Here is a 13857-nt window from a genome sequence, read left to right on the forward strand (position 1 = left end):
TTTTTCTCTCAAGTAAATAGTTACTCATATAAATATTTTTTGTTACATTTAATCATATAAACATGGTCCAACATCTAGCTTGCATTACATATTTAATTTCCTTTTTCATTCTATAAGACAAATTTGAGAGTGGTTTTTTTTCTCTCCATATATATATGTGAGACTAGTTTTTTTAATCATAAGAATTACTGTACTAACATCTTGTTACAAGTGGAAAAAGTATGCATAATTTTCTGCAAATATTTTTTTGCAAGAAAATTTGCAAAAAAATAACATTTTTCTAGTAGTGGAACTAAAGGGACGGAAACCCTTCACGTAAAAAAGGAAAGATAAATAAATCTTATGCATATCTTCTTTTGTATTTAACATTACCTTTTGTTCTCATCCGTTCGACTTAAATAGTTTACTATCCTTTTTTATGAAATGAAACTTTTTTTCTCTCTCATGAATACATATTACTTTTTGATTAACAATTTTAAAATAATGTGTGGACCATAATAATGAACAAAAGAAAACTTTTTTTTTATAAGTGAAATGAGACTCTTAAACATTTGTAAATATGCATCAATAATCATCATTCATTCAATAATGAGAAGGAGAAATCACATAATAATAATATGAATAAAAAATTCCAATCCCAAGTTATGACACTTAATATAATGAGATTGTGCTTAGAATTATTAATTTTGAATGACATTTAAGAAGAGTTTGGAGCACAAAATTTTTTCTTTTTTAAAAGTTTGACATCAAGAATGTTAATTGTTTACATTTGATTTGTTATTTTAAAAATAACATTCATAAAGAACATTATTTTGCATGAATTTCTCACAATTATTCCCATAAAAGATGTGAGAAACTAATTTTTCCGATGCAAAGATAAAGTTTTTATTTGGTAAAAATATTATATTATATTTCTTTACTTATTTAATACGGTAAAAATCATTGATTCAATAGTAATATTTAAAACATTCTCATAAATATTTATGATCTACTAAAAATTTATTATTCTCGGGAATCATAATTCATAAACCTTAAACCATAAAGTTAAAAATAAAAACAATTTGTTGTGTACCGAGTGTCTCTTTAATTAATGCCTCTAGCCCTCTACACACGCATGCGTGTATACACCGTAGTCAATTCTACCTTATTCATGAAGGAGAGTTAACAAATGCAATCAAAGAGAAGAAAGAACCAACATGAAGGCATAAGGGAGTTTGTGGAATGCGATAGGAGGATGCACTCACATGGTGATGAGATGGACAATTTGTCTTTAGGGATGACTTGGGTTTTTTTTTTCTTCCTTCCTTGTCTCCTCTTTTTCATTTACTATCTCTAGTCCTTATTATAGGATTCAAATTTCCAAGTATTAATATTTATAAAAAAAAACCCTTATTATATGTATTTGTTGAGTTCAACAAGGAAAATTCATCTAAATTATGTCTCATTAATACAAATAGTCTCATTATCTAGTCTTTGAATACAAAAACTTTGAAAACATATATTGAGTGTCACATTAATTTAGTAGTAGTTTTGGAAAGAGATGAAAATTTAAGACATATTTATTGATCTTAACCAAAAAAAAAATATTTTTTCAATCTTGATAAATTAGTTATTTGAAATCTATAATAAGGATTTGACATTTGAGTAGGGATGGCAACGGGACGAGGCGGGTACGGTTTCATGATACCCGTCCCCGTCTCCGCAAGTTAAACTCATCCTCATCCCCGTCTCCATACCCGTCGGGTATAGATTTTCATTCTAATCTCCGTCCCCGTCGGGTATCGGGTATACCCGTACCCATACCTGTACCCGTCAATTTTTTTTTTATTTTTTATTTTTTGTAAAAAAATGATATTTTTAAATTATTTTTTTATTATATTATAATTATAATTAGGTTATTTCTTTATCTCATATTATAATAAATAATCACATATAAAAAAATATTAAAAAATTTTAATATAATTAAATTGAAAGTGAATATTAAATTAAAAATGAGAACGGGAACGAGTACGGGTACGGGTACGGGACGGGTAAGTACATACCCATACCCGTACCCGTACCCATACCCGATTTAATATATCGGGTTTTACCTGTACCCGTACCTGTACCCGGTCAAACCGGATATTTCCCGTCAAAGTCGGGACGGGTTCAGGTATTACCCGCGGGTACGAGTATATTTGTCATCCCTACATTTGAGGTAGCAATTTTCTTTCTCCTTTATTTTATGTTTGTTGTCTTGTGTCTCTCTTGTGTTTGGAGCCAAGAAAAGCTAATCCCTTATTGGGTCCAAGCACGTACTATTTTCATATTTTTCCTTACATGTTTCAACACACAATAATACACATAAAATAATATTTAATTATTTAATTTTCTAATTAACCCAATTTCCGTTTAATTTTCTAATTAACCCAATTTCCGGAATGTTACAAGTTGCGAAGTCAAAAGCAAAATTACAAACTCTCTCATCGGTCCATTGGAAAGTTTCACCTCGAAAAATTAATTTTTAGAACTTCATTACAGCAATCATGATCTCTTTTCTCATCTTTCTGTTTTCTTGAATTTCTTTATCTTTTACTAAATCCTTAGGTTAAGGTAAATGAATTCTATTGGATTTCTATGTTAATTAGTTTCTTTCATAAATTTGAGCGCTTATTCTTTACACTTCATTATGTTTGCTCGTATTAGTCATTAGTGAATTGATCTTAGTTGAGGCTGGTGATGTTGTAGGAATAAAGTTTCTTAATCAGATATTCTGCTAAATTTCTTCGTGCAAAGCTTAATTAGATCTAGATTTATCAAAGGAGTCGGAAATCTGGGTTTAAGTGAAGGGACATTGATTAAAGAAAAATTGAACTTTGTTTAATATTGTTGTTTCGGACTTCAAAGCGATAATATTATTCTTGTGTTGAATTGAGTTTGGTTGCTAGAAAGACAATAGAGAGATTTGATTCCATATATTGAATTTCATACAATTCATATATATCATAAAATGTTTATTCGTTAATCATTAGTCTTAATTATCTACAGTTAATTTTTATCAAACAATTCATATATTTGATTAGTTCAAATAATAGCAAACAATATAAGCTTATGAGAAAGTACCGATCCTCATCGGGGTCAGAATTATATCTTCTGTTGTGTTAATTACATATACAAGTAGTGTACTTGTTAAATCTTATGAACTAACTATTATGTTAACTAAATTCCAATTTCAATTTGATTTTGACTGCAAATCTGGATAAATTATGACAAATTATTTAGAAATGTTCTTAGGGATTAAATGGATTTATTTATATCTAGAAATGTGAATGAAATTTTCAAGAATTTAAAAAAAAAATCCGATTAGAATTGTTAGAATTTCAATATAGTATTATGTATTTTTAAATTTAACTTGATAAGTTAACCACTTCATCCTTTTTACACAATCCATGTAAGGAAAAAAAATCCATTTTAAGTGAGTTTCAAATATCAAATTTGAATTTTAGATCAATTATAATAAAATACTTAAATATGTTTTATTTAACTAAAAAATAAAATAGGAAAAAATAAGAGAGAAAAGAAAGATATGTGAGTAGTGGGTGAGAGTTGAAATAATTGTTAATGAGTGAGAGAATAGGTTCAGTGTTGAGATCAGTGTTGATGCTTGGGAGAAAAAGTTGCTAAAAAAAGTGGGAGGAAAAAAATCAATATATTTGTAATATAATATAATTTAAAGATAAAACAATTTCAATAAAAAAACAAAAATCAAAAAGCTGTTGAAGTGAATATATCCTCTTATTAATAGATATTTTAATAATATGTTTAAAATTTTGAAATAAATTATTTATATAATTTATTTATATATGTATAGATAAAATTACACTATTTATATTTTTATCTTTCAGTTCATGATTAAAATTTCGCGATTCTATTGACTAGAGAACAAAGTATTTTATTTTATTTTATTTTATTTTTAGAGAAGAGAACCCAGTAATATTCACACGTATTGGTCGTCGTATTATATATAGATTATTTTATATAGAATTGTCGTGAAAGTCGACTGTGATTCTGTAAATAGCCAGCGTTAGCAAAGTACGTCATGGTAATGATGTCAACACTTGCTAAATTTGACGATAAGTAACACTGAAAAAACATTTTATCTGTGCCGAAAAGAGTACCCAATAAAATAAGACGACTCTTTTAAGTCTTTTTGTCTTTTACTTGAGTATTACCTAGAAATTATGCAACTCTATAAAGAATCTAATCTCCATGTGTGATTCATCTTCTTAATTTGTTGAGCTGATCATGACAACATAAAAATACTATAAATTGTTGACTTCATATTGAATTGACCAAGTTAAATTTTTTTCTTTTATGGAAAATAATAATTCGTTAATCATTCATAATCTATAATAATTTATAAATATATAAAAGACCTGAATTTTTATTTTTTAACTATATATTTAGAATAAAGTATTCACATCGATGACTAATATATATTTTTGAAATATTTTGTGAATAATATCCATAAACTAATATATATTTAAATTTAAATACTTGTTTTTAAATGTTAAGATCTTTTAGATATATTATTGTTTTTAATAAGTTACATGAAGTTGTTGAGCATATTGTTTGCATTTTCAAGCTTGAAGTTTGTAAAAAAATATATTTAAAAAAAAACAATGCAAGTTTAAAAGATAGTAGTAACAAAAGTTGTTGAGATTGAATTTCATTTATCTAGCTCTTATACACTCTTAAAATTATCTATATATGATTCTTATCGTTCAATATCATTGGATTCTCTAAATTCATTCTAAATCAATTTCTTGTCTTTAAAAATTTTTAAGATGCTAATTTAATAAATGAATTCTTTATTTATCAAGTTAACATCATTGCATTAAGCTCGAGAACTTATTCAATTAATGACTCTAAATCTATCCCTGGTCTTTGGAATCATTAGGTGATTTGATTCAAAACAAACTTAGAAAATATTTTCCAATAATAATCCAAATCAAATATCAAAAAATGAGTGATCAATCCAGCTTAAGCATTACAAACAGAATCAAATCACTAATATTGAATAATAGATGATCATATATATGAATCAAAAGGATTATATAAGAGTTTTGATAGACTACATTCAATTTTGGCAAAAAGAAGTGGATTAGCTACTAATAGTAACGAGAGTCATCTCCATGTACAAAGAGAATATAGAAGAAGAAGAAATTAAATTCAGAATCTTATTCTTAGTTGATCCTTGAAGTTCTTCCTTCCATTTTGTTCTATTTGTTCCTTTCGTTGTTCTTTGATGCCTCTTTTCTCTCTTCTTCTTCCTTAAATATGTTAAGTCAATAAAACAATGTATGCATGAGAGAGTAACCGCTCAACCTTTTCCAAGCAGTTGAGTAGATTAGTGAATTCTTCAAGGTGAAGGAAGCTCCATCAATTGAGCCCTTGTAGATCCACTTAACCCCTAGGATTTGAAATTTTCCCTCTTTTCTGGAACAAATCCACTTAATCATTTTTAAACGACTAAGCGAATTTGACTCTTGTGTCAATCTTGCTCTTTACCTTTGATTTGCTCAATCATTTTCAAATGATTGAGCGGATCGAGGTGTTTTGATATTATGAAACTTCATTAAATCCTGCAAGACACAAAATAAGGGTTTACAAGTAAAATTTTCATCAAATTTTTACAAACTAACTAAATTATACAACTCTTTTCATTTTTGTAATATTTTAGGGGTAGAACACAAATTTCTTTCAAACTTAGTTAGATAATTGTCAAAATAATCATAATTACTAGATATAATACACAATTATCATGTGCCAAGAATTAATGTAATATCATAATAGAAACAAACAAATATAAAAAACTTTTATAATTTTATATTCTTACTTTTACTCTTTGTTTTTTTTTTATATGATATTGTTTTTCAAATTAAGCTTTTCTTATCAAACATTAACACTTTTTTTTTCAGCTGAGGACTGAGATTTTGAGTTGTCTGATAGCAAATAAAATGTAGTGTTTTAAAAAAAGTTTGAGAAAATTATTTAAAATATAATTCAACCTCCTTGTTTTTAAATTCACCTTATATTCCCGTAAAGAAAAATCACCTTATAATTTTTTTTGGAATAAACCAGCCATATCATTATTGATTTGTGAATTATAACCAAACAGCATTAATTCTATCAATATTATTTATAATAATAAGCTCACTTGTTTAATAAATAGGTGTGATTTGTCATAAATGGTGTAGGTTAATTTATTAATACGTGATAAATGATATAAGAAAATTTAATCTTCTATTTATTTGGTGTCTATCAATTTTTTTTTTAAAAATTATTCTCATATTTGACAGAGAATAGTTTTTGATAATTAAAAAAATCTCACTCTTAATTATCACAAATAGATATAATTTGTCCTATTAATCTCTTTTCAACCAATTATCTATATGTTTTAAAATATTTATTTTAAAAAATATTTTTTTCATTTTAAATAAACAACAATGTATTGTATATATTCTCTTTTAAGAACTTCAATTAAATAAAGGCAGGAAAATAATATGTAATTAAATAATAAAATTATCAAATATCAAAATAAAGAATACCGTATTTGACATGAAAGAAAAATGAAAAAGAAAAAAAAAACATTTAAATTAAAAGAATATAATGAAAAGTAAATTTGTCATTTCAAATTTTGTTTGATGTGACGTATCTTAAACAATACACACAGAGCCGTAGATTTAGTCACGGCGTGAGACACGTAAGAATCTGTCAATAATAACAAAAATATTGTTTATAAAAGAAAAATGCCTTCTTTTTATGTTTTGTCACCAAAGTAAGAGCTGGCTCCTTTTAATCATGTCTTTAATAACTGCTTACGTCACACATATGACGTAAGTGGCAAACGCTATCACCAACTCATACAAATTACAAGCGAATTCTTCATGATTTTTTTTTTTTTTTTTTTTACATTATTTTATTTTTTGAATTAATTTTCTAGACCATAATATTAATTTGTTACGTTATCTTTCATGGGATGGTATTACTTTTTCAATTTATTTTCATTTCATATAGAATTTTAGTTATACTCGGTACATATTATGTTCAATTTTTTAACAAATAATATTATTTTAAAAGATTTTTTAAATAATTGAATAAAATAAATAAATTTGTTAATATTTTAATGCGCTACTTTTGATTGCGTTATCAACTTGATTTATAATTATTTCCTTTAAAATTTGGTACTCAATTTTCTTGTTCGAAAAATTAACGGTTCTGCTTTCTATGGCAAGGGTATTTTTTCATGGGCTCCGACACATAGGAAGACCCTCAAAATTAAAGTATTAAAGTGAGTTAATCCAACTTAATTGGATTGACTAATAGAAATTGGTAAAAAAATAAATATATTTAATTTGTCTTTTCAATTTTTTTTAAATAAGGACTAGCCAGTTCAATTTAATTTGTTACGAGTTACCGAATTCAATTAAATTAAAAATAAAAGGTTATATCTAGAAAAATAAAAAACAAAATTACAGTCTTGATAAAAAAATTACAACAATATAATACATGTTTTAAAATTTCAAACTTAAAATAATTCCACATTTTAAACAAGATTAATAATAATAAAGAAAGAAAGAAAAACCTCCAATTTAATTATGAGTCAATTTGGCATTATAAGATTTTTTTTATAAGATGATATAATACCTTTTTTTATTATTAAATTGGTCCATCTGAAAATAAAATATTTAAACTATATTCAACCATAGCTTTTATAAATCAATTGTATACTAAGTCAGTCAATTTGAACTTATGAAAAACTGAATTATATCCTACAAGTTGTAATTCAAAGCGCTATTGAGAAATATTATATAAATACAATGAAATACTTCAAAAACTCGAAGTCAATATAGTATTACGAGTGAAATTCAACTAAAGACCTGATGAAGCTTATAGTAGCAGTTCATCCTCAATATTCTAATTAATGATGATTCTTCCACTTGCAAAGGAGGGAAGGATTCCTATTTATGTTTTCCATCCTAATAGAAGAATTATTTATATCGATAAAGTGAATAGTCACTTCATATGTGATGTAGATCCTAGTATGTGTAATCCTAATTGGGACTGATGGCAACATTATGGTGATACTAGTGATGAAGATGGAGATGAAGATGAAGACAATGATCAATGGAAAAGGAGATCATGCAATCCCATTGTGATAAAGTTCAAAGAGAATTCAAATCCTTCACTGAAGTAATGAGACTGCTCTCCTTAATTGAGACTCTTTCTAAGCTTGTTGAAATACAAAGTAAGATAGTCTATCTGTGTGCTAATAGTCATGAAGAATTTTCAATCCTTTATGGAAGAATAAAGATTTCTTCATTCAACTTCTTTTCAAACTTAATGAAGATGTCAATCCTACAAATTAAGGTCACTCATCTATAAATGACTTTTAGATCTTCAATTAGCCAAAAAAGAATGCAATGAATTATACTTAGGCAAGGTCTCATTGAACCCACAAAATCAAATTGGATTTGTCAAGCTTTTTATGTTCTCAATCATATTTGGGACTTCATTCCTCAAGTAACTAAATATATCCATCAATTGTCGAAGTTCTTGAAAAAGAATTCTCCACTATTGTGATCAAAATAAACTCGAGTTGTTCAAGAGTTAAAAAAGATTTCTCAAACTCCTCCAACACTAAAAATTCTTGAAGTAGGGAAAAGAATCCATCAAACTAATGCAAGTGATCATTTTTGGAGAATTATTTTTGTTTGGAAGATCAACAATAAGAAATTTTACAGTGGACATGCCAATGGACAATTCAAAGAATCAGAAAAACATTATCACACTACCTTCAAAGAGACTTTAGCTATTATAACATATTGAAGAATACAATCCTACATTATTTTTATTTTCACTTATTATATTAAGAATGTGGTTAAATAAATATATTAAATATATATAAGGACTTATTAACAAGTTATAAATACTATTAAAATAAAAATGTATCACAATAGATTTTTTACAAAAGTTATTGAAATAAACTAAAAAATTATATAAATTACTTTTTTAATTTTATTTTATAAATAACCTTAATTTTTATATTCAGAAACAATTCATATTAATTGATACACACATTCAATGATATAATTATTATATACTTATATATTAAGATTAAATATATGTATGTATAATATATAAAAAAAAAATTATACTATAAGTTTGAGAAGTTATTTTATCAAAGTAAATCTGTTGATTAATTAGACTTCAACAAAAGGATCGAATTTTTTTTATTTCATTTTTTAAATATTTCATCATTCTAAAAAAAACATAATATTATTGTGCTCGATATTTTATTATTTTCATTAAAAATCATCTATTCATATATATTATTAATAGAAAATACACATCAACTTGTTTTTTTTTTTATCGTATTCTTTTTCTTATCATGTTCCATCACATCAATTATTATATATATTATTTTTTCTTTTTTAGTTTTGTCTTTCTATATTGTTTTTTTTTTTTCAATCATCACAATCCACTCCAAAATGATATGGAGTATTATTATTTACATAAGGCAACTAAATTTAAGGAAAATTTTTAACACAACTAATTTAAATATTTTGGTATTGAAAATAATAAAATGATACTCTTTTTCTTAATTTTTTATATGGGTTTATAAAAAAAATTAATTTACTTATTATTTAATATTAGTGTAAATTAGTTATATACTAATATCTGTTGATATCTTAACTCGTTATCTATTTTTGCTCATTTTGTATTAACTAAAATAAAAGTAACAATTAAGAATGTGATGAAATATTAGTGAGCAGGTCTGCAACAAAATTATTTGTAAACGAAGATATATGTCAAAAACAAAAAATAATAAAATAAAATAAGCGCACTCAGATATTGCATTATAGTTTAAACTTACATCAATAACAATTATTTTAACTCTATTAAAAATATAGATACACCCAGCACTTTCCATGAATCATCGAATTGACAAATAGGGCCCATAGTGCATAAAAATATAAAAGTATTGATTTTACACCCCTTTATGTAAAGGTTAAACATTTGGAAGAATATAAAATTGAATATTGTACAAAGTAGACTAGTGATATTCTTTTATTTACATTATTTTATTGTTTACTTTTTTACTCTTGTTTACTTCTGTTTTTTTTTTTATTGTTTCTTTTGCTATTATTTATTAATATAGTACAACATTAATTTGATTCGCATTAATTTATATACGATTAAATTTATGCATTAGTTTATGTGAAAATAAATAATAAGCATAAAAAATGTTTAAAAAAAAAGTTGGTTAAGCCCCCTTTAAATTTTTGAGTTTTTTTTTATAAATGCAATTTTCAAAATTTATTTTTATTAATAATAAATTGTTTAAAATATTAATTATAATACTGTGCAATTTTATTAATATTGTTAATTTTATTAATTTAAGTGTTGTCATGATTAGTTGATTAATTTTGTGTTGTAAGATATCTTAGTTGAAATACATGATGATGCATATAATTATTGTGTTGTGCATATGTTGTATTGTACATATGCTATGTGGTTATGTTGAGAAGTTGTATTGTTGTGTTGTGATTTAAAATGTTATCTTGGTGTTAAGTTGTGAACTTTTGTTAATATGTTAATCTATGTTGATTAAGCAAAGCATTTGTGTTGTGTTGACTGTTGAGTTGTTGTAGTTATGTACAGTTAGTTTTATAGTTTTATACTATGTTGTTTCTTTTGAATCCAAGTTTACTCTTGCATGATTACTTTTGATTGAATTACGATAATCATACTTTTTATGGGAAACAAGACAAGAATAAACTAAAAGAGTATGTGTTGAGAACCATGTTGGAGCTGTTTTAAAGCTATCTTAGTGTAACTAGTCTTAGTAGTTGCTTGACCAATAATATAAATTTATATTTTCAATTTTGGAGTATTATATATATATATATATATATATATATATATATATATATATATTTAAGAACTGTTTACATGGTAATCCTAGATTATAATTATTATTTTTTCCACTCTTAGTTGTTGAACTGCAAAGAGATTTATTGGGTCCTTACATTAATAGTTCATTAAAATATTTTAATATATAAAATGTTTATTCTTTCAATTTTTTAAAAAAAATTATACAATTTTTTTTTTCTTTCCTACACTAATTGTTAACGTTGTAAAAAAAATTAATTAAACGTGTTATCACTGTCATAAGAAATTAGATAAAAGGTGTATTGATTTGAGTAAAGAAATTTTAAATTCTGTTTTGTTAAAAAAAAATTGCATACAATATTTGAATTTAAACATTCAACATATATAAGATATTTCTTACGAAAAATCAAACATTCTATTATTTCATTATAACCAATGATTTTATGTTTGAGTATCGAGTATGTAATTGTGTTATATATTTAGGAAAATAGTTTTTCTCTTCATGGTGATTATGCTTGATGGATTGCTTCCTATAGATGATATATGTGATTTTAAAAAAAAAAAATTACGTGATTAAGTAATCATTAATAGAAAATTTATATTCTTGGAGCATATAATCTTAAATTTTCTAGAAGTTCATGTGGGATATGAAAAATAAAAAGTTACAGATACTGGGGATTTTTACCTTCAGTACGTACGTAGCCATTTAGAGAGTAATTAATTGGTGTCTTCCTTTGTGGGTAAGGGATAGTCTAAATATTTGTGTTTAAACGGGAAATGAAGTTTCTTGGTTATGCCTTGTAGTTAAAATATGAAGACCATTCCACTTATTACAAATCTTTCAAAAGGCATTGGACAACATTTTCTTCTCTGGTACAAAGATACCATAAAATATTGATGCAAGAGCCAATTAAGTTGTGGACACTGTCCTTTTTCTCTCATGTGAAAGGATATACATTACTGTATTTACAAGCACTCTAATAAAATACTATAGTGGGTCCATGTTTGTATTATATAAGTTTCGCGTCATGATTGGGGATGTCAGAACACATGATACGCGTTTCAGGTCCCTGTATTAATACCAAGGAACCCTATTTTCTTTTGCCACTTGGGTCTCTGAAAAAGATATTCCAACACCATGGTGAGGGCACCTTATTTTGATAAAAATGGAATAAAGAAAGGTGCATGGAGTGAAGAAGAGGATAAGAGGCTCACAGCTTACGTTGAGAGACATGGACATCCTAATTGGCGTCAGTTACCAAAGTTTGCAGGTAGATAAATTTTAGTGTCATTCAATCATTTATGAGATCAGAAAATTGTCAATTGGATTTGGTCATGCTGTTTATTTGTCTTGTGATTAATTACCCATCTCTGTAACAGGGTTGGCTAGATGTGGAAAGAGTTGCAGACTTCGTTGGATGAATTATCTCAGGCCAAATCTAAAACGAGGGAACTATACCCAGAAGGAAGAGCAAATAATCACGGATTTGCATAAAAAGCTTGGAAATAAGTATGGAATTTTGTTATATTTTCTCTGTTTTATTATTGTGTGTCTTATTACTATTTTGTTTTTTTTAGTATTTATAATTTTCTTTATCCATCATAATTATAATTGAACTCAAAATCTTATACATTCTATTTCAATTTCTTATCACTACACAAATCATAGTAGTTTTTATAAAATAATATGAGACCTTTTAGTTTATGGAGAAATATTGATCAAATCATCATTTAATTTAATAGAAGATATTTAGTAATTAAGTTCAACTCAATTTTATATATAAAAAAAAGTATCTTGACTTATATATTATATTTTGATGATATGATTAAATCATGTAAGATACCCTATTGGACATATGTAATTGTTGGAGAATTTTTGATTATGAGAATTCAAGAATTGGGTTTGATGTTTTGTGACAGATGGTCTCTGATTGCTGAAAATCTACCGGGAAGAACAGACAACGAGATAAAGAACTATTGGCACAGCCACCTAAAGAAGTTCTCAAAGGGAAACGAGAACACCCCATGTGATGATGAGTTGAAGTGCACTGAATTTGAAAGGCCAATGGAAGAGGGTCTTAGTGGCGATTCCCACCACATTTTGGAGAGTTCAGTGTCCATTTCTTCTGAAACTTCCTACAGTGAAGATAACAATTCACCTTCATTTTCCTCTTGTCACGCCTTGAACTTGTGCAAGGAAGAAGACAGTGTTGCTTCGTGGGAAACATTCGATGGACTTAGTAGCAGTTTTTGGACTCAACCCTTTATTTCCGAAAACGCACTTAGCGATCAGGACTACTTTCCCATTTCCTCTTACGGAACAGAACCATTTTTCTTATGGTAGTGTTACCAAATGCTCTTGCACTTTTGCTCCTATGTTCTTAATATTTGAGGAATTTTGGGGAACCTAGTCACCTGTTATTTCTTCTGTTCCAAAAGAAGGAAGAAAAAAAAAAAACAAAAGAGGTTTGTGTCAGCTTTGTTTTTCAGAACAAACACTGTTAAAGAGAGAATCTCATGTATTTTATACACGATACTGTGAATTACACAACTAATTGCATATAATTTTGAGATAACACAGTTTTTACACTATTAACTAATTAAAAGTTATGTTAATATAAGAAAATAACTTTATCATACACGATAATTCATATTTAAATGATATCATAGAAAGTTTTAAATATTTTAATTGAATTCTATATAAATAGTGCAAATAAAATAATTACAACACTTTCAAAAGTACCACCATAGCAATCTACAGAGCAAAACTGCAATTCTTGATAAGGAGAAAACTGTTATGCCTGCTAAAAAAACCATAATGAATGAGTATTTCTCTCTCTCTCTATTCTTTTTGGTGTATATTTCTCTACTTTTAAAACCTTATTTTTATTTTTCTTTCTAATACATCATATGATCTAT

The 13857-nt window shown here is 26.2% G+C and overlaps 1 protein-coding gene across 1 annotated transcript; it reads left to right on the forward strand.

Moving 5' to 3' along the window:
* The first annotated feature begins 11980 nt into the window (after positions 1 to 11980).
* On the forward strand, positions 11981 to 13514 carry LOC109798959 (transcription factor MYB8). The gene is made up of 3 exons (XM_020359414.3): positions 11981 to 12209; positions 12319 to 12448; positions 12859 to 13514. The coding sequence occupies exons 1-3, from the start codon at positions 12077 to 12079 to the stop codon at positions 13280 to 13282; spliced, it is 687 nt and encodes a 228-aa protein (XP_020215003.1). The 5' UTR covers positions 11981 to 12076; the 3' UTR covers positions 13283 to 13514.
* Positions 13515 to 13857: the final 343 nt, after the last annotated feature.

Source organism: Cajanus cajan, chromosome 8, assembly GCF_000230855.2.
Source record: "Cajanus cajan strain Asha chromosome 8, NIPB_CcT2T_4, whole genome shotgun sequence".
NCBI lineage: Eukaryota > Viridiplantae > Streptophyta > Magnoliopsida > Fabales > Fabaceae > Cajanus > Cajanus cajan.